Source organism: Thunnus maccoyii, chromosome 2 (assembly GCF_910596095.1).
Source record: "Thunnus maccoyii chromosome 2, fThuMac1.1, whole genome shotgun sequence".
Classification (NCBI taxonomy): domain Eukaryota; kingdom Metazoa; phylum Chordata; class Actinopteri; order Scombriformes; family Scombridae; genus Thunnus; species Thunnus maccoyii.
Window position 1 is genome coordinate 15,216,530 of NC_056534.1, and position 22,050 is coordinate 15,238,579.

At 39.2% G+C, this 22,050-nt stretch overlaps 2 protein-coding genes across 2 annotated transcripts; both read left to right on the forward strand.

The window, feature by feature from the left end:
- The first annotated feature begins 98 nt into the window (after positions 1-98).
- trmo (tRNA methyltransferase O) lies at positions 99-4,874 on the forward strand. Its single transcript, XM_042434667.1, has 6 exons — positions 99-307; positions 504-652; positions 1,693-1,867; positions 2,914-3,071; positions 3,357-3,923; positions 4,542-4,874. Exons 1-6 carry the CDS (start codon positions 219-221, stop codon positions 4,775-4,777), a joined length of 1,374 nt encoding a protein of 457 aa, XP_042290601.1. The 5' UTR covers positions 99-218; the 3' UTR covers positions 4,778-4,874.
- Positions 4,875-7,607: 2,733 nt separating this feature from the next.
- spag5 (sperm associated antigen 5) lies at positions 7,608-21,192 on the forward strand. The gene is made up of 25 exons (XM_042434655.1): positions 7,608-7,716; positions 8,567-8,629; positions 8,723-8,851; positions 8,940-11,257; positions 11,394-11,586; positions 11,769-11,885; positions 11,985-12,077; positions 12,162-12,296; positions 12,760-12,879; positions 12,988-13,080; positions 13,723-13,857; positions 13,961-14,054; positions 14,267-14,414; positions 14,577-14,627; positions 14,955-15,129; positions 15,912-16,045; positions 16,609-16,777; positions 17,121-17,268; positions 18,444-18,687; positions 19,461-19,593; positions 19,703-19,783; positions 19,889-20,038; positions 20,228-20,302; positions 20,436-20,516; positions 20,630-21,192. The coding sequence occupies exons 2-25, from the start codon at positions 8,591-8,593 to the stop codon at positions 20,699-20,701; spliced, it is 5,127 nt and encodes a 1,708-aa protein (XP_042290589.1). The 5' UTR covers positions 7,608-7,716; positions 8,567-8,590; the 3' UTR covers positions 20,702-21,192.
- The last annotated feature ends 858 nt before the right edge of the window (positions 21,193-22,050 follow it).

A 22,050-nucleotide genomic window follows, 5' to 3' on the forward strand; every position in this document is an offset into this window, starting at 1 on the left:
TAGAGGAATATGATGAATTGACAGAAAGCTCCGCCACTCAGATGAGCTGTCGGTCATCAGCTGGTCACATGAAAGACTCCTGATTGGCCAACAAGAAACCCGGCGAGTGCTTCCGCGTTGAGAAACTCCCACGTGTTTCCCGTGGTTTGTTTCTGCGTAGCAGATAACCAAAAAGCTGACTTATCTAGAGGTGTTTGTTCTTTTTTTGTCAATAAAAGATGAGTCCTCTGTGCGAGTGCTGCGGCGAACACCTAAATAAACTGAATCAGCAGGTTTCTGTGATGCGGAAAGAAATCAAAAACCTGAGGTAAGCTCTGGAGATATGACTCTACTAATGACAGTTACAGCAGTTGTAGCTGTGTATTTTCCTCTTTAGGTATGGCGTTAATAAATCTTTGTTTAGATGTGATGAGTTGAATTGCTCTTGTTCTTCTGTAGAGATGCCATTCATACCACTTTATCAGTCCTTGGTATTCACTTTTTTCTGTCCCCTTTTCCAACAGGCAGATGTTGGACACTGCAGTTAGAGCTAATCGTAAACATATGATATCCCTTCAGTCTTCTGTGTCAAAGATTGGACTCTGTGAACCTGACAAACACCAGCCGCCGCCACCACCATCACCAGCATCACCACAGGCTGCGCTGGAGAAAGGTAATTACAATTAGTGCAGCCACAGCAGCCACAGTTTTTTTTTTAAAAAAAGGAAAAGATGTTTTGTGAGACCGTCCAAAGAAAATCCTCTTTATTCTATATCAACAGTGTTGTTGCTATTCATTTAAATGCAACACTAAAGATAAAATTGAACTTTTGAATTGTTATTTTTTCTCAATTAATCCATTAATCATTTGGTCTGACATGTTAGAAAAGAGTGTCAAAAATGCCATTCATAATGTCTTGCAGCCCAAGTGATGATTATTTTAATTATTGAACCTACAGATCATTTCCTTGATTCATCGTTTTGTCTGTAAAATGTCAGAAAGTAGTGAAAAATGCTTGGTATAATTTGAATATCTTTTGTCAACAGTCCCAAATCCAAAGATATTCAATATACTATCATGTATGATAAAGAAAATCTTTAAATCCTCAAATCTGAGAAGCTGCAGCATTTTTTTTATCTTTCTTGTTTAAAAAAATTATTGAAGTGATTAATTGATTATCAAAATAGTTGCTGATGAATTTTCCCTCCATCGACTAATTGATTAATCGACTAATCTTTGCAGCATTACCTCAATTTCTTGGTTTTGTGTGACCATCAGCCAAAACTTACAGCTGTTCAACTGACTGTTTTATACGTCACAGAAAAACTGTGAATCCTCACATTTAAGAAGCTGGAAACAGAGAATGTTTGGCATTTTTGCTTAAAAAAATTAAGAAAAAAAAATACAATTAACAAAATAGCTGCTGATGAATTTTCTGTTTACCAACTAATTGATTAATCATTTAGTCGTTCCAGCTCTACTTTACTCATTATACAGGATTTGATGTGCCAAATGTGAAGTAAAAGTAGAAAAAATGGGACATGTTGAAATGAGGGAGGTGTAAAGTACACCTGGTGCAACACATGAATGAATGTGCAGGTCACTGGTTACTAAGTTATTCATTGCAAGCAATGAAAACACTGTAACACAATGATGCATCAGTGCTACTATGTTACAAATTGAAACAATACTGTTAACTGTGTAATGTTACAGGAAACATTCAGACAGTCCCGATTGGTTACATCAGTTCCTGTTTCTCGGTGAAGAATGGGACACCCAGACAGCCCACCATTTGTGGCCCATCAAGAGCAGAACTGCGCATCCAGCAGAGCGTCTTCAATAACCCCGAACATGCTCTGGTGGGGCTGGAGCAATACTCCCATGTCTGGTAAGAAACATACACTAAATTTAATCTCTGCATGTCTTATTTACAGTTTATGGTTTGATGCTGCTTTTCCAAGAATATTAGCAAAGATTACTACTGTTGGCTGTCTTAGTTAAAATTAAATATTTTTTAGTATACTGTGACTCATAATTTAGAGATAATCAGCCTGTTGAAGTGCTGTGGGTTTGAGTGGATGTGTGTTTTTGAGATTTGCCACTAACTTCATTTCAATTTAATGGAGTCGTATATACAGTGGATCCCAAAAGCTTGCACAAAACCTTTTCAGTTATGTAGTTTATTTATGTTAAAACATTAAATCAAACCTATTAAATAAGGCTTTTTCACTTTCATGGAAACGTTTGTGTCTAATGTTGACTTTTTCTTGCTTGAATGATGTGTACTTGTTTCCTGTGGGTGTATGAAGTCTTTTGAGACAGGTAAAGGTGATATAAATGAAGTTGATTTGACACTTTTAAAAGTAAACCTTACACTTCGGCTTCTGATGGGGCGGCTGTGGCTCAGAGAGTGGGTTGTCCACCAGTTAGAAGGTCGGTGGTTCGATCCCCGGCTCCTCCAGTCCACATGTTGTCCAAGATACTGAACCCCAAATTGCTCCCTGTATGCTCATCAGTGTGTGTGTGTGTGTGTGTGTGTGAATGGGTGAGCATAGAAACACTGTGGCACGTTGCTTTGGACAGGAAGCCCTGTATCACTCCTGGTGAGCAGGTTGGCACCTTGCATGGCAGTCTCCGCCATCAGTGTATGAATGTATGTGTGAATAGGTGAATGTTGGCGTGTAGTGTAAAGTGCTTTGAGTGGTTGATAAAACTAGAAAAGCGCTATATAAATGCAGTCTATTTACTATGATGATAGCAGTAAATGTCTTAGGATAAGATCTATCTAGAACTTGTGGACCGAAGATTTATGAATTCTCTCTCATTTTCTTTACATAAACACAATCCTTATCAAGAAAACCAACTCTACACACATTCAGATATAATGTTTGCAGTATGTCTTCAGTGCTTGTTTTCACCGTTTGGTCTCTGCAGGATTATCTTTCTCTTTCACAAAAATGGGCACCTGAATTACAAAGCCAAAGTGAAGCCTCCCAGACTGAACGGTCAAAGAGTTGGTGTGTACTCGACTCGCAGTCCGCACCGACCAAATGTCTTAGGCCTCACTTTGGCCAAGCTGGATAAAATTGTAGGTAAGTATCATTAATGAAATGTGTCTTAAAAGTAGAAGCTAATTGTGTGTGTGTTTGTGTGTGTAGATATGTACATTTTCTGTGTTTATGTTTGTGACAGGTTTCAACATTTCAACATCTTTATATTAAACTCTGCTTGCCTATAGAGATTTTTTTTGCAGCTTGTAGTTAATTAAATTAAATGCAACTCTAAATGTTAAGCTGTCAAATTTAACTCCAGTCACAAAACACAAATAATTTACTCTGCTTGATGAAAATCAATACATTCCTGTCTTTAATTTCTAGGTGATACAATACATCTGTCAGACATTGACATGATTGCTGGCACCCCAGTCCTGGATATCAAACCCTACATCCCAGAGTACGACTCCCCCAACACCAGGGTGGGCATGGACTCTGAGCCTTATGAATCAAACACAGACCAATCGAAGGCATCAACTGTGTCACTAAATGGAACAACAGATATGATGAACCTCGATTACGACTCTGAAACAGATGCTCCGTCAAACCTAAAACCTGAAAGAACTGATGACGACTTTGGGAGTCAACTCTCAGAGGATTCATCCAAAATCCAAACTCAGTTTTTCCTGCCTGAAGACCTTCACAATGTGCTGGATGAGGTGAAGGGCTATGTGAGCCAAAGTGACCAGATAGATTGTGAGAGCAAGCCAGTTTCGGATGTGCCAAAAATCAAGCCACCAGAGTCGACAGTGGACCGGCCTTGCTATGGCGAGGAAACCTACAGCACCATTGCTGGCTGGATCAGAGAGCCTCCTGTTGCCAGTCTGGAGGTGCGCTTCACCCCTCATGCTGAGAGGGAGTTAGCAGAATTCCTTCCCACACACCTGTCAGGTAAGTCATTTTGAAGCAAGTACTTCAGTTCAAATTTTCATTGTCCCAGAAGAGGAAATTCTTTTTGCAGCATAAAAACACAACAACATGAAACATAAACACAATAAAATCCCAATAAGGCAAGTGAAGACATTATAAATGCTGGTACTATGCACACTTTTCAGAATAAAATAAAGGATAAATGTTAAAAGCAAGAAATAAAGTGCTAAGCTGTGTGAGGAAATAAGAGGCAGTTTATAATTTGTTAGAAATGAGAGCACTTCTTGCACACATGGGATAAATGAAAACTTGAACCTATTGCACCTACTTTTTGGAAACCTGCATGTCTGACTAGAGGGAAGGGTGGTAAATACCTTAAAGAAAGGATTGTCTGGATTTGATATGATGGATTTAGCTTTCCATGTGATTTGTTTGCTATAAATGTGTGACAGTAGGCTTCTGCTTACTGATGATTTTACTGTAATTTTGTGTTTCTAGAAGCTTGTTGTCATTTTGAAAAAAGCACCCTCTTGTGTCACCACAAGAGGGTGCTGTTGTGACAGAGATGAATATGAAAGCAGCAATTCATTGCAGAACAGTGTGCCATCACTACATAAATCAAACTTGAATGCCTCACAGGTCCCCCTGAAAGTGACAGACCCAGGTTTAAGTTTCTGAGCAGTTCAGACGAGGCCACTGCCGCCATCAGAGGGGTGCTGTCAGCAGACCCACGGTCAGTATACAGGAGGACTCGCTGTAAAGACCGACTCTTCTTCTTCACCCTGGACACAGCTGACATCACTTGCTGGTTTGGACAAGGCTTTGCTGAGGTACTGCAGGTCCGACCTGTTGAGTGCCACATTGCTTCGATGTGAGAGTCTTGGTTTCTGTGTGTAGAGAAACAAACACACAATGTCACTAAACATTTTCCTTCTTATAAGTAGATAAATAAAAGTTCTATGAAAAAACAAAGCTTTTTCATTTTTTTGTCCTCTTGCACAAACACCATTACTGACAGGATGCTTTAATTGTGTAGAAAAGTTATATGATCAAATTTAATTTTAAAAAATCAAATTTGATCATATTTTTTTTGATCAAAAAATCAAGAATGTCACTTATTGCATAGATGTAGTAAATTATTTAAAAAATATTAAAGTTCTTCTGACGTAAAATTAAAGGCTTTTCCACTCACTCTGCAATATTTTTTGTGGGACAACTGTGCACACTTAAAACCATTCATATTAAAGTTATTGTTAAATTGAAGAATTCTGTTTTGTCAAGACTTCCTCTCTACTGTTGGTACCCAGGGAGCAATTTACAGACTTTATTGTTGATGTGTGTATCATGTTTTTTTTCTTTTCTCAATTTGCAAGGAGTAATTGGCCCTTTATCCTTTGTGAAAAATGAACTGGATGATCATGAATGAATGGACCTTTTTGTTTCTTATGATTTTACAAAAAACACCCTACAACAGCAGACAATAAATCAATCTCCAGCTACAGTTTACAATAATGTGTGTGTATGTCTGAAAGAAGGTGATGAAGACAAATTGAACATACATAATTAAATTGTTATGAAATGCATGTATTAACATCTTCAAAACTGACCTTAAAGATCCCATCCAGACATGTATTAAGACATAAAAATACTCAGTACTACAGTAATGTGTGTCTGATCTGGTTTTTCCACAAAAAAGTATCATGTTAAAATCCTTAAAATGACACCTACTTCTCCATAATTAAAAATTCTACAGTTTGTAAATATGCAAATATATATCATTTCAGACGTTTAACTGCTGGACACAAGACGTCTCCTACCTCACTGTAAAGTCCATTCTCAGTGTTTGTGCACTGGAGGCTTTAAGTTTCTACATCACATTTGTGTAAATTGAATATTGGACCAGAATTGGCTCCAAATTAGCTATGATGTCACAAATCATGCCCGTAGGCCCACCCTTTAAAATCAGATTTTCAATGAGCACAGAGACACTTTCCACTTCAAGAAGATGAAGGTGAAAACAACCTTCTAGTGTCAAACTCTGCATATACATCATTCTGCACAGTGAAGCTCAAACATCCAACTGTACTGTTGTTAGGAGACCTTAATAAGGCCAAACTTAGCTTGCCCTAGATTCAGTCAGCATGTTACCTGCCCCACCAGAGAGCACAATACATTCGACCACTGCTACAAAACTATTCATATTGATATATGGATTCATATTGCTTTGCTCCCTGTGCAGCCCTTGGTCTTTCTGATCACTGTTTAATTCAACTAATACTGACCCACAGGAAGAGAAGTTTAAATGTGTCGAGCCTGTAGTAAAAACTGTGAAAAGGTGGACAAAGGAGGACACTGAAAACCCACAGTACTGCCTGGACTGCATTGACTGGGATGTTTCAGAGAGACATTAACTGATCTGGAAGAGTGTACAGACACAGTATCATCTTATATCAGTTTTTGTGAGGACAACTGCATCCTCACCAGGAACTAGGTCAAGTATGACAATGACAAGCCATAGTTTACTGCAGAACTCAGACAGCTCTGTCGACCCATGGACGGGGAGTGGAGATAAGGACCTCAACAAACAGGCCAAGTACAAGCTGAAGAGAGGAATTAGAGGAGAGGCAGACTGAGAAGCTGAAGGACCGGTTCACAGCCAACGATTCATCTTCAGTTTGGAAAGGCCTGCAAGAAATCACCAGCTGAACGAGTTTTACTGCTGGTTCCACAGACAAAAGCTTAACCTGGACGCCCCTCCCCCCCATTCCACATCCACTCCTCCCCACACCTCCTTGGCTCCCCCACCGCTCTATTCTACTCCCACACTCACCTCTTCACACTCCTCCTGACAAAGACCCCTCCGGGGCCAGGAGGCGTGCAAGCGAGATCATCTCTGACCCATCCCACCCTGGACACAGACTCTTTGAACTTCTTCCCTTAGGAAAAAGACGGAGATCCATAAAAACCTCCACCAGCAGACACTTTCCAGAGGCTGTTGCTCTACCAAATAGCTGAACTGTCCTGTTACCAAACTGGACTTTACATTTCACATCCCTCATTTAATCCCTGCACTGGTCACTTTCATATATTTCATTGAACTGGACTTAACATGGTACATTGCATTCAGCCTCCACTGTTAGTAATTAGTAATAATTTAATTATTTATTGCACATGACATTAGATTTTTGCTCTTGTCACCTTCATATATTTAACCTTAAAATGAATCCTAAACTTGGTGGGAAGCCAGTGTAAAGAAAATAAGATGGGTGTGATGTGAGTTGCTCTGCACCATTTGTAGATGGTCCAGGGATGACTTACGGGTCAATGATTTAATATGTTGATTAAAGTACATAACCTGATCAAATATAATGCCAAGTTTTCTAAGATCAGACCGTACAGCTGAAGAAAGGGACCCAGTACCCTGAGCAACCTTGGAAACTATACTGTCTGAAGTGATGATAAAGACCTCAGTCTTATCTGCGTTTAGCTGTAAAAGATTGTTAGCCATCCAGTCCTTAATGGCAGTCAGATAATTGTGCAAAATAGATAGTTTTATCAGTCTTATCAGGCTATTAATATGAGCTGTGAGAGGATCTGTAAGAGCAGTTACATTGACGTCCTGTGGGGGCAGCAGTATGTTGTTGTACGTCATGACGTCACACAGCGTCGCACAAACGGACGAAGAAGAGAAACTGACCAATAGCAGCGCTGACGTGTGTGTTTTGAATGATAGGCGGTTGATGGACGCTGAATAGCAGATATATTTGTTTCATTCTCGTCACAATTCGGATAAAGGTGGACAAACAGTTTAAAGGTAACATGATTTTTCATTATTTCACGGGCTACGGTGAATGTAGTTCACAGTCTGATTTTAGGAAAGACTCGTTAGCTGCGGCCGTAACATGTGTTCAAACTAACTTGAGTTAACGTTAGCATTAGTTAACGTAGCTAACGCCTAGTAGTTTATAGTCAAGCAGCTTAAAGGACCAGTTCGTAATTTTTTAATTCTGTATTAAAATAACAGTCAGGTGCCCAAATGGTCATTGGAATATTTTATTTTTTTTTTTTTTTGTTGCCATAATCATTCCTCCTGTTCATACTGACCATTAGAAGATCCCTTCATAATGCATTTACAATGTAAGTGATGGGGGACAAAATACACAAGCCTCCTTCTGTGTAAAATTGTATTTAAACGTTTATCTGTAGCTAATGTGAAGCTTCAGTCCTCCAAATTAGTCAAATCAAGTAGATATCTTTCATTGTTACAGTCTTTTTATTGCCAAAGCCCCTATTTTTGTTACTATACTTCCACCGCAGCTCAACAGGGAAACACAACGAAATAATTTGGTGCTAAAAAGACCGTAAATGTGGCAGATATCCACTTAATATGACTAACTCTGACCGCTGAAACCTCATATAAGCTTCAGATAAAATTTAAAATGTATTTTTGCACAAAATCCCCCATCACTTACATTGTAAGTGCATTTGAAGGGGATCTTTTAATAGCCAGCATGAACAGGAAGAATGATTACAGTGAGGAAAACCTCTTTCTGTGTTCATATGGGCACCTGACTGTTGTTTTGAGACAGACTTGATAGTTGAAGTTTGAAGTTTTTTTTAAAATACTTAGATTAACAGGAAAGATTTTTTCTCCTCAATTGCAGTGTACAGGTTGTTTCCCAGCAGTCATGTCCTCCAGGAAGTCAAGTTCCAGTAGGCAAGACTCGGTAAGACTTTTGTGCTTTTTAATGCATAATGCACAGTGTTAAATAATGACTGAGCAAGCTATTAAAATTTAGTTTGACTTCTGTTGATGTTAGCCTTCAAGCAGATCTGGACAGCGTACCCCTATGAGAAGTCTGGAGAATGAATGGTTGCATCTGTCAACTCCATCATCAAGGTTCAAATCAAAATCACGGCTCAGTACGGATTTTGTGAAAACATCAAAGGTGCGTTGATACTAATACCTGAAAATGCTCCATTAACGTTTTCCATGTCTCTGTAACTTTCTAACCCTCCAGTCATTTTCATCAACAGGGTGATGTTCCTCCATGTGACCCAGAGCCCCATTTGCCCTCTCCTCCAACCAAAGTGATACAAACCAATGCTCCCAGTACTGATAATACAGCCTGTGGACTTGGAGATGTAACATTTAAATCTTTTATCTGTGCTGGTGGTGAGGTTGAGATTTCATGCTCTTCAGAATGTGCAGGAGAGAGCATTGTTTTGCTTAAGGACCAGACTATGAATAACACCTGTGAATCAGAGGATACAGCCATATTTGACAGTATGATTGTGCAGTCATGCAGTGACCACATAGAACATCCGTACCACAATCCTGAGAGGAGAGATGCTTCTTCGGTCGACATTGACGCAGAACGTCCCTGTGAAATCCAAAACATTTCACTGGCCTCTGGAGACTTGGATGGTAAACAGACCACACAAGAATTCAAAGTTTTTCAGGAGGACTGCAGCAGAGAGAACGATGTCACTTGGAAATCCTTCGTCTGTGATGGAGGTGAGGTGGTAGTTTCAGATGTCACCAGACTACAAGATGAGACCATTCCTCTGCCCAAAGGAGAGCTTGGAGAGCTTTTACAAGACAACAGTGTAAATTCAAGCATCGTCTTTGACTGCGGCCAGTTGTGTCAAGCAGAACATGCTGATCATCCCTACTCCAGCAGTGAAAAGTGTGTTGTTCCTGTCATCACTCACCTCACCACCTTTTCTGAGACCCAAAGTGATTCTGAAAAGCCTGGATTGAGTGATGTAACCTTCAAATCATTTAACTGCACCGGGGGTGAGATCGAAATTTCAGATGGCACCAAAATGGCAGATGAGACGGTTCCTCTACCAGCTGACCAAACTGCGACAAGCAGTGAGTCATGCAATCATGGTATAGATCCAAGCGCTTTAGCTGGTGATGATGATGATAATGATCACTTAGATCACCCATACTGTAATACTGAAAAATATCCTGCAACTTTAAGTGGCGACCTCCCCAAAGCCCAGGAACCATGCAGCCCTCATGCGCTGGAAGAGGTAGAACCGAGTAGCTTGGTGGTACCTGAAGAGCAGACTGGCAGGCAAGATGGTGTCACATTTGGCTCTTTCATCAGCACACAAGGTGAGGGTGAACTATCAGGAGGCATCCAGTTGACTGAGAAGACTTCCCCTTTACTTAAGGACCAGGCTGTGATCTGCCAACTCCAGGATGACAACAATGTACCTACTCACATCACACAGGATCACATCCAAGACAACTATGAACAATCTAACAGCCATGTGGAAAATGATGAAGCTGTCTTAGATGCTGACCCACCAGCTGTCAGTGCATCTTCACTGATAAACACATCTTTAAAGGCTTTAGATAACGAACCTGTTCAATTAGAAGTCCAACAAACACCACAAAAACACTCCATGCATGCTGATGACAGTGCGTTGCCGTCTTTGCTACATAAAACAGAGTCCGCTGACTGCAGCAATCTTGTGGCTTCAGCAGAGACTCCCACACCTGGGGAAGTGCAGCAGCATCCAGAACGTGATTCTCAAATGCATTCTAGCAGAGGACCCTCTGAATCCAGTGAGGCGAAAGACAGTGCTCTTGGTTCATCTGGAAATGGACCACTTCCATGTAACGCTGCAGAAATACCTCGTACAGAGACCCTCCCTGATGTTTTGAAAGTGCTGTCTGAATGTCCCTCAGTAGCATCAGTTTTGCAGTTGGGAATCCTCAGTCCTGTTATAAGGAGAGCTTCTCTATCTGTATTTAAGGCTCAAAGAGATCTGGAGAAAGATCAAAGAGCTCTGGACCAGTTTTTGATGGATGATTCTGCTCTCGACGGTGAGAAGAGCTTTTTGGCCCCTGCTAACGTTGACCCCCGAGGGTTATGGGCAGAACACTTGGAGAGCCCCATGCCTCGTCCTCTCTTCAACTCTACTGCTTTAGGTTTCAAGTCCCAGCCAGGCGCAGTCACAGAGTCAGCTGACAATTTGGATGTGAAGCCCTGTGCAGCGCTTCAGTCAGAAGCGGTGAAGCCGGTCCTGGATATCCCTATGATTCTAGATGGTCCTCTGCAGCAGCAGCTGCGGCAGATGGCAGAGTTCCTCATCCTTGCATCAGGAAAGATGGACCCTACTGCTGTCTCTGCTCCCTTCTCTGGTCCTGTCCCACCTCCTGCTGCCCCTGCGGTCACATCAGCAAGAGCTACTCCTGCAGAATCCCACAGCATCTGTGTGGGCACCAGTCCTGTGAAACTGGTAGACCATAGCCTCAATACATCTGGCCAGTTTGAAAGAAAGAGGGAGTTCTCTGTGGATGATGCCTGCACTCTTACCGATCCTCTCCTGTGGAAGTAAGTGTTGGCTTGGAATTTGTTATTAAATAAAACTTACCGTTCATTTCCAGTGATAATTTATTATTCAGGCATGAGTGAGACTGCTTTCTGTAATTTCTCTGTCTGCCTCTCACTGTTTCTTGTGTCCTCTCAGTGTACCTGCAGGCAGCCTGGAGTGTCTCCCCCGAGAAGAGCTGGAGCAGAGATTAAGGTCTAGCATGATCATGGTGGAAGCCTTGGTGCAGCAGTTGGCTGTAGCCAGAGCAAATGGAAGTCCTTCTGTCGGCCCAGCGCCTTCAGAGCTCAGGGAGAAGCTAGTGCAGACAGACCACACTGAACTCAGCCAGGTAAGGACACATTTAGACAACTTTAACGAGCTGACAGACAGAGATGTCTAGCATTTTGAGTCGGCACTTGTGTATATGTTTTCTTTTTTTTTCTCTAAAAGAAGCCTCTTTTAGTTCAGCCCTTGGATGATTTTCACAGAAGCCACAATTTCTGTTTTTAATGGGCTTTTTGTTTTGTATAGACCACAATGTACAGAGGTCTATATATGGAGGCTTTGAGTCAGATTGGTGATTTGGAGCTTGATGGAAGTTCACTACAGAACCTCATCCAGTGTATGCAGGACATGAGGGTCACCATGGTGAGACACGAACAATGACACAACACATGTTATTTAATATGGTGGTTTAAACTTCAGTGTTAAAAAAAAAAACAACAACTCTTGTATCTGTCCCAACAGACTTCTTTGTCTTGTGACACGGATGCTGCTCTCTCTAACATGAAGGAAATGGGAGACATTGTCAGAGAAGACCATCAAAGCCTTGCTTCACATGTATGTAAACATGTCTTGTTAGTATTCTTATATGATATTATATTACAGTATAATATTTTGACTGTGTGTTCCTGTGTTGTTCAGTACGGTGAGATGAGGTCTTTATTTGAGAAGTCAAAGGAGACACAGACACGAATGATGCAGAAGGTCAAAGATGTTCTTCAGCAAAGAGATAACATGCAGACACAGATGGAGGAGGCCTTCAATGTTAAGGAGGCGGTAAGCACACCGACTAATCTGTAGTTTTGTTTCTGGCTCCATGTCTATTCCAATCCTTGTTCCAGTTGCTCCTCTCTAGGATGCAACAAGAAAATGTTTTGTTGATATGTTGTATTAATGAAGCCAGAACTTCTAATCATAAGATTATAGTTTTTTTGCTGTTGTTGAAAGATAACTATATCATTTTAGTTAATCTTGAGATGATTAATGATGATGGTTTACCAATAAATTGGGGTATTTAAATGAATATAGTGAAAATTAGGCAAATTCACAGATCGCTAATGATTGAACAGTTTATTAATCAGGAGTCTCCTGCTCCGACGGACCTGAATACATGTATAAAATATTAAAGTGTTTATTATTATTGATAATATTGCCTTCTCAAGTTGTGTAATGCGCCTTGTTTTTCATAGCAGTATTCATTCCTGGCGCATTAAGTGTGTGTCTGATTGTGTGTTTCCAGGCTTTAAGTACGATGGAACAGCTGAGGAGAAACTGTGCCACAGAAATCTCAGAGCTGCAGAAGAGTGTCGGGTCTCAGCAAGAACTCCTGGATGCCCTAAAGACAACCTACCCAGAACAGGTACAAAGAAACAAAAACAAACATCCCTATTGTAAAGCATTTAACGTCATCTAATACATCTCACATCAGTGTTGCTAATTTCTGTTTATTTTTCTTTTATTAATGCAGGTTGCGTTAAACAAGGCCTACACTGAAATAATGGACTCTACTTCTGGTCTTTTGTCCCAAACTGTGGAGGAGCAATCCAGATTGATGCAAGAAGTATGTTAAATCTACTCTGTTATCTTTTAGAAAAGGGACTTACTGTGCTGTATGTAGGGATGCAGTTTGATAACATTGTATTGAATTTAAACCAATATCAAATATGATATGAGATGATATAATATGAATCAAAGTTTAACTGGGAGATTCTTAAATTGACGTGAGGTAATTGGCTGTTTTTTCTTCATTTTAATGGGTTACCATGATGGTCAGTGCTGGCTAACTGCTACTACTAATGTTTTGTACATTTCTATTTGCTGATAAAAATAAGGAAAGAGAGATAAAAGGTTTGATAAGGGATGAGTTAGAGTCAGAGCTTAACTAATTTGGGTATTTTGTTGACTGGAGACTGTATCTGAAATGGAACTGTAAGCGTTGAACAATACCTTCCCATCAGTATGTTGCAATTTGTTAAAAGTCAGGATCTGCCAGGTGCTGCAAAAGATAAGCTGGAACAACCAAAATCGGATATGACAGCGCACTAACATTTATTACAGACCATTGTATCTGAATTGTATTTTGATATTTGACAGTTCAGTAGCATCATGACAGTAAGTTACTCAATTACAACTTCGTTCTACTTGTAATAGTGCTCGCAGTGCTGATGTTTTTTGTTTTTTTTGCATGGTCATGTTTTCACAGCTCTGCACAGTTAGGGGCCTTCTGCGGAAGACTACTCCCATGCTCATGAAGCTGAATGAAAAAGCAGTGGCTGCTTTGAGAGAAAGAGATGAGTACATCGCCGAAAGAGACCAAGCTGTTGAAGAGAGAGAGCAGGTCAGACTTCTCTCGCACCTCTTTTCACTTGTCTAGTAAGAATAGTAATGGCTGCAAATCAAGAAGATGATGAATGTCACTTACATGAAATTTTACTCAACAGATTGAGGAGGAGTTGAACCAAGCTAATTTGAATCTCCAAAATGCCAGAGAACAGATTGGTGATTTCAATCTGCAAGTGACAATTCTGACTTCAGGTAAAATGGAAATAAACATGTTAAAATTGTTTGTTTATTCCAGACAGTTTTATACATGGTCAAATTATTTTTTTACCTGTGAAAATTCATTCTTGCCCTTGGAAATGGTAGCTTGACAAAGTAGATCTCAAGCGAGTAAATGGACCTTGAGTTAAGGTTATTTTGCTGAAATATAAAAATGCTGACTTTTCTTTCTTTTTGTTATCTGTCAGAGATGGGAGTGCTGCGTCAGAAGCTAACAGAACGAGATGAAGAGCGGGCTCAGCTGGAGAGGAAGGTGACTGAGCTGTCTGCCACAGTTTCCTCCACATTGGCCTCGTACACCTTCCTGGAGCAGGCCCTCGGTGCTGAGACCACTAAGTATGATCCCCATAACAACATTAATATGTTCATGGCACAAATCAGCTCGGAAATAAATACTGTGCTGCATTTTTATCAAAGGAGAATTTAAAAAAAAAAAGCAAACGAAAATGCTCACTGAAATCCAGCATGCGAGTCCTTTAAAAAATGTTGTTGTTTTAGGTTGCAGGAGTCATGGAAGGACATCCAGCAATCCAAGGACAGGGCTGCTGTGTAAGTAATGATAATGGTTTTTTCCTTCTCATTGGGGATGAAACGGTAACTTCAGCAAATGTTTTAGGTTGCAGTGGGTTCATGGCTTGAAGAGAAATTTTGAACCGATTCACAAAACAAACAAAACGAGTGAAGAACATCTTGTCACTATTTAAAACTTCTTTATTAATAATTATTTGTTAAAACTGTCCACAAACTGTATATGAAGACAAATATCGCAAAAAGAGCATTAACTATTTGAATGGGACAGATGAGCCTTAGTCTTTACAAATATTACAGGAAACACAGCAGCTACTTTACTTATAACTGTCTGTCTTGTGTATCCAGGTTGGAGACGTCACTGGACCAGTCGGAGCAGCGTGTGCGTGAGTTGAGTCAGGCTCTGGCTCAGAGCGAGGAGCAGCTCGGTCAGCTGCAGGAACTCTCACAATCTCAGAGCACGCAGATCCAGCAGCTTCAGGATGTTTGTACACAACTCAGCAACGTACAGGAAATGAACGAGGTTAGCTTGTTGAATGTACAGTATTTTTGTTACAAAGACCCTCCAGTTTTTTCTTTATATGGTTTTCCATGTATGTTGTCTAAGTCTTCTGCCTACATTGCCTGAGAGGATTATTATATATTAATATTGATATTATATCAATATTGTGATATGAGACTAGATATTGTCTTAGATTTTGGATATCATGATTTTGGCATAAGTGTGTCTTTTCCTGGTTTTAAAGGCTGCATTACACTAAAATGGTGTAATTTTCTGAACTTACCAGACTGTTGTAGTTGTTCTATTATTTGTCTTTACCCACTTAGTCATTATATCTACATTACTGATGATTATTTATCAAAAATCTCAATGTGTAAATATTTTGTGAAGACACCAATAGTCATCCCAACTATATTGTCACAATATCAATATCGGAGTTATTTGGTCAAAAATGTTGTGATATTTGATTTTGAGCATATGGCCCAGTAGCTTCATTAATGCATCCCTTTTAAAACAGTGTAGAGGCTGTTTAATCTTGTGATGCTTGCAATTAGGGTTTGATAGAATCTTATCCAATCAGCATCCAGTATTTAATCCGCTTACTGAATCAGATTTCAGTTTTGAACCTTCTCATCCTCAGCTGCTTGTCAATCGCATATGCGAGCGAATAGAGCTCCGAGTGTGTTTGGGAAAGACTTGTTCATGCATACAGTAAGGGGCTGACATCATAGGAGTAGCACGTGACTTGTGTTTTATGGTGAATTTCTGGTTTCATTCCCTGTTTGTGTGTGTGTGTTCGTCAGTTCTTACAGATGGAGAACGAGTTGGTGAGGGAGCAGGTGGCTGATAGCGAACAAATGCTGAAGGCCAACCTGCAGAGCCTCCGGGAGAGGAACATCCAGTGTGAGGACCTAAAAGCAGAACTTGGTCAACTTCAGTAAGTCTTAACTCAAAACACTCCTTTGTTTGACCAGTGATCTTACTCCTTTTTTTTTAATTAATTTGAGTAAGGCATAATTACATGTATTTTAGTGGTACGGTGCATTTACTGTGGTTGAAGCTCTATTAATCAGATTTATTGCATGAGTTGCACCTGCCTGGTTGACAACACCAGTGCTGTTTACTTAAGTAAATAACATATTTGTCATCATCTACTGTTAAAGTTTTTGCTTCAACTACCAAGTTTTTGCACCATATTTAATATGCTATACATATACTGAATAAACCAAAATAGTTGTGCAGTTTGAATAAATATCAGGAAAACATAAATAATTAATACCTGTGCAATTACTTTATTTGATCACAATCAGAATTGCTCAGTAAGTTGATAAGTCCTCAGTTTTCCTGTGTGAGTTCCCTGCTTGATGCCGTATGCAGTTTTATTTGAACATCAACACATCTGGTGCTAATCTTACTACCCATTTGCTAGCTTTTTCTAACAATGTGTATCGTGTAGTCTGTATACTCAGTGATAATTTATCTCTGTTTATGCGTGTGCAGGATTGAGAACAAGAGTTTGCAGGAAGAGCTGGAAACCACAAGAGTCAGAGCCAGCACAACCCAGCTGGAGCTCAGAGAGAAGCTCGCTCAAGCCGTCACCGAAATCACTTTGCTGCATCACACACTGCGAGGACTGACCAACCAGCTACATGCAGCTCTTAATGAGGAGGTAATACACAGGATCTGATGAACACGAACAGATTTCACCACCTTTTTTCTCACGTGTACTATACTTATGTGCAGCAAGCAAGACCATATCTGGAGAATGTGTTACTAGTCGTGATTAAGACCCCTTGAGATTATTTTACCACTCATGTAGCAGTTGTCATTATGTGATATGAGATGCTTAAATTCTCTGTACCTGTGGTCCCAACCTTCATCACAATTAACACTTAAAAAATGAACATTTTGTGACAGACCATATTATTGAAAGGAACAGCTAGTAAGTGGACTACAATACTTTGGGGAAAATCTTATTTTTTCATGCTGGCTTTTATGTCTTACTTTTTTAGAAATCAGAACCACGGAGAGATAAAGAGTCTCAACCAGTTCACAACGTGGAGCGTCGTCATCCCTCCAGCTCCTTTATAGACAGCATCATGGTTGCATTAACTGCAGAGAAGGAGGAAGACTTGAAAACAGAGACACCTGCTGAACCAGGTACCGTAGCTCACCCCAGATATGTGTTAAATTGACAAAATCTAATATCATTTGAGACTTTTTTTTTTTTGTTTTTTTTTTCATTTCAAAATCTAAATCTTGACATGAGTAGTCATTTTTAGACTGACACAGTGATGCTGGTTAAACCCAGACAGGCGATCAGTCTGAAAGAGACGAGGTGTGTCATCCAACCTTGCTTTATTTATGATCCTCCTTCCAAACTGGGTTAAACTCAGGTTGGACACTTTCATGACTTTGTTGTACAGCTATTTCTTTTTGTGATGGGAATTTAATACAATGTTATGACCTTTAAACACCATAAAAAAACTGCAACATCAGCACTCTTAGACAGCTGAAATGGAAACCAGTGTCCTGAACAATGACACCCAGAGATTCACCCAGAGATGTCTGTTTCATATTAATGACTCAATAACTCCTGTTGGCACCCATAAGTGGAGGCTATATATAAACAGATAATGAATGACAATATAGTAAAACACAGTTATAATGATATAAAGTCTGTCTTCATAGGATAAGAAATAATACATTACATTAACAAACACTGAAAATGTCCTTACTTGCTTATAACTACATTATAGTATGTTTTAAGAAAACATTAATTTTAAAAAGGGGGATTTAAAGTAAAGTGTTACTGCATCTCCTTCATGAAACAGGGTATAGATATCATTCTGTGAATTAAGGTTATGAGATAATTTCCCAAAGAACTCAAAACTCAAAATGCTCCTCTGTGAACTGGGGGTGACAGTGAGACGTGTTCTTGGGTTAAAATAATCGTTGTGTTTTCTTCAATATTTCAGTCTGCTCTTGCAATTACCACATTTCCCCCGAGGAACATACACATGGCAGTCATTTTCTGCCTATCCTGGTTAAATTAAACAGCTGAAATAGTCCACTGTATTTTGAATTAACACGTTTCAGAGTCATTTTAATCCCATCAGAATTTACGCGTGGTATTTGAAGCAATTATTGATTTTTCACAGCTGGCATCTAGGTTACAAGGACCATAACTTTGTGAAACTGCAAATTGCAAAGTCTAATTACAACCTCTCCCTCCTAATGCACACCCATTCCAGAAAGGGATTAAATGTCATCAAATCTAATGACTTTGGGCAATAAAGGAAAAAAGTCTGAGTTTCAGTTCACTGTCTCTTCAGTTCCTTCAGACATGGCTGAGCCCCAGTGCGACACTTTGTTCAGTGAGACGAGCGCCTTCACCCGCATTGCAGCCGTCACCCCTAAAAAGAATTTGAACGCAGCAGAGTTTGAACCAGAAGAGGAGCAGAGCAATGCGGCAGAGCTGCTGGCTGACCTGGGCAGCACGGTCACAGAGCTCGTCAGCACCCTGAAGTTGTTGCAGCAACGCAAGAACGCTCAGCTGGAGGAGCTGCATAACACCATGTAAGTGATGGAAAATGTTCTTGTGCTGCTGAAATAAAAATAACCTTTTTTTTTTTTTAAATATGTGATTCTGTTCTGAGCTGTTGCCTGATACATGTAGAGCTGATTATTTTCAACATTGATTAATGATACATTGATAATTTTTGAGACTAACTGATTAACCATCTAGTCTATAAAATATAAAAAAAAATAATAAATACAATCCATTGTATGATGTGACATTTCTTGTTTTTCCTGACCATTTATAGAAATGTAAAAAAAAGAGAACAGCAGCAAAGCCTCATATTTGATAAGCTGGAACCAGCAAATGTTTTGTTTTTATCTTATTAAATGACTGAAATTAATCTGATTGATAATATATTAATCTCCATCAATATTGACAATTAAGCAAATGACTCAACTAACTATTTCAGTTGAATTTGTGTTATGTAGCAAGACTTTACAGCTGCTACCTTCGCTGTTCAACTTGGTGCTCAAGTGATAACAAAACCAAATTTGAAAAACACTTTCAAACACCTACAGATTTACTGAAAGTCTTCACTTTTTGAAAAAATCAAAAACATACAACCTTGATCAGAAAATATAAAATAAGTTTCTGGATTTATAAGCTTGTTTCTGAGCTGAATGAATTAGTGATGTTGCTGCATTTTCTTTCACATTTGTCAGATTAGTGTCATGTATAGAAAAACTGTACTGTTCACATAGGCGTAATGCAAAATTATTGGCAGCCTGTGCAGTCATTCCACTCCAATGTTGTTTAATCTTTGTTCCAGCTGTGGCCTGCAGGTGGAGCAGCAGGCTGCAAACACAAGACACGAGGCCGAGGTGTCGGATTTAAAGCATCAACTTAGCCGTTTTAACCGTCTGGTTGAGAAGGGCAATCAGGCACTGCAGCAGAAAACGCAGGTAATCTACATCTAAGGAGTGTTGACTTCATTTAAAATGCTTAACAAAGGTCCAACAGCTAGAGAAGAGCTCTGAAAAGGTCTTTTAAAAAATGTTTCTCTTTTCACAGGATGAGAAAACAATAATGAAGTTGATGGCAGACATAAATGAAGCCCAAGACCTTCTAACTAAACACAAGACTGACAATAATGTAAGGCACAACATTTTAATTATTCTGATCAGAAATACTTTATGCAGCAAATATTATGTTCTGCTGGCAGAGTCAGAGCTTTTTTTCTGTGTTAATTTTTCACAGGAATTACGGAAAGATGTGGTTGAGCTCCGTCGATCTCTCCAGCAGTCACAGGTGGAGTCTCAATTCCTGCGGGAGGAGTTGAGGAAAGCTGGTGGCCAATCAGCTAAGCCAGCGCATTTCATGGAAGAGAAGATTCAGTTATTGAAAGAGGTATGATCCCATCACTCATGGTGTGAGAGATACTACAGTTCGTAGGAAATGTCAAATAATTCATCATTGATAATTTGCATCTATTTAGGTTTTATTATAATAGTTTTCTGCCTATTCCCTGTGCAAACACTTGAGGATTTAATGTCTTTTTTTTTTGTTTAATGAACATCTCTTTGATTTCATCTGTAGGTAGAGAGACTGAAGTTGAGCGTTCAGGAAGTGGAGCAGGCCAGAGGTAAACTCCTCGAAAGAGCAAAAAGACATGTAAGTACAGGCTATGTACACAAACTACTGATATTCCTGACAACATACCTGCAACTTTGTGTATCCTCTTAAAATAGGATTAGATTGACTTTATGGGTAAATAGTAAAGTATGTGTTCATCATGTTTCTACAGCAAATCATCTACCAGACCAACCAGCAGAAAAGTGAGAATGAGCTTCTCCTGTTAAACACCATGATCAATAAAGTCCGAGAGGTGAGAGCTGATATTGTTTTGGTGCTTTCTTCCACCTTTTGTTTACTGTCAGAAGTATACATACAGTATACGGATGTTTTAATACAATCCATGTTTTCATTTTCTCCATGTAGACGTTGCTGTCTTTGCCAGACGCTGTGAAGAATTGTGAGCAACTCCAACGACTTGTTGAATACATCGGCTGAAATGTTCCAGTCTGTCTGTTGTATTTATATGTGCGTTAAATATTTTAGCTCGTTCTTTGTATCAATAAACTGTTTATATGTATAGCATCACACTTTAGCACTCATGGTTTTGAATACATAAATGAGTGTTGCCCCATGCTAGATGATTTTTTTTTTTTAATTATTAGAAGCTATACTTATGTCTTACTTTTTGTGTGTGTGTGTGTGTGTTACGGTTTAAGTAATTTCTCATCTTGATCCAATACTGAGTTTTGTAGTATATATTTTAATATCAGCACATTGATCTTAAGGCATCTGTTAATGATGCAGTTTAATTGGAAAAAAAAGTGGTAGAAAGTATTTTGATACTTGCACCACACACACTCTTTAGATTTTAACTGGGACATTAAAAAAAATGCATGATATAAAACATCTAATTTAGAAAGTTTCTACCTGCTGTGTTTATATCTTCCTCTGAAAATCAAAATAAATAAACATTTTTCACCCATGAATGCTTTGTGTTGTCACTGCACAGTTCAGCAATCATTAGTGAAAGTTGGGACAGGTGCTTTGTAAGTGAATGTAGGGACAGCACCTGCACTGACTGCATGAAACAGTTTAATTTAGATTTTTTTCCCCTCATAAAGCTTATGTTTAATGTTGTACAGCGTAATATTCTGTAGCTGCGAACTGTTAAAGTCAATGATGTTTGCCACTATAAATATCTGACTTTATTCAAATCTCTGCCCTTTTTTGTTTTAGATGTTACTCGTCTAAGTTCATGATATTAAAATAATGTATTTCAAAAGAATGCCCACAAAAATAAGCCTAATTCTTTTTAATATAACCAACATAGACGCCAAACCAAGCTGGTGTTTATCAAATCTTCACCTGTGTCTCTGTTATCTTGAATGTTGTGTTTATTATATCTCTCATAATTATGGTTTTTGGATTTTTACTATCTGTTCATTACTGTTATTCTTATTTAATCGATATAGATTTTACAATTCGATAGCACTCAAGGAAAACTAGGACCTCTTCGACTAAGTATACCAAGTTAAAAAAAAACAAACATCAAGCCGCATCTGTCACCAAAGCTTTTCTGATAGCAAAATCAAGTGTCTTCACTATAATGAAGCATTTCCTTACAAGTCTCATCTTGTCAGACCTGCAGACTTTGTGTGGAAAGAGGTTCTAGTGTTGAGATAAAGGACTCGCACTACTTAACTTTATAAGCTGAAATATCAAGTTACAAGTCAATTCATTTTCTTGATTAGTGGATCTGTGTGGTAGATTAACTGTGTGTCTGTCTGAGTGCCGTGTTGATGTCTGGGCATGATAATTGAAGCTGGTCACGCTGACTGGTAATA

Coding starts and splice junctions, on each gene's coding strand:
- spag5 (XM_042434655.1), top strand. CDS start 8,591: ATGTCCTCCAGGAAGTCAAGTTCCAGTAGGCAAGACTCG. Junction 11,587..11,768: donor ACCACACTGAACTCAGCCAG/GTAAGGACACAT, acceptor TGTTTTGTATAG/ACCACAATGTACAGAGGTCT. Junction 14,415..14,576: donor CTCGGTGCTGAGACCACTAA/GTATGATCCCCA, acceptor TTGTTGTTTTAG/GTTGCAGGAGTCATGGAAGG.
- trmo (XM_042434667.1), top strand. CDS start 219: ATGAGTCCTCTGTGCGAGTGCTGCGGCGAACACCTAAATAAACTGAAT. Junction 653..1,692: donor ACAGGCTGCGCTGGAGAAAG/GTAATTACAATT, acceptor GTAATGTTACAG/GAAACATTCAGACAGTCCCG. Junction 1,868..2,913: donor GAGCAATACTCCCATGTCTG/GTAAGAAACATA, acceptor TGGTCTCTGCAG/GATTATCTTTCTCTTTCACA.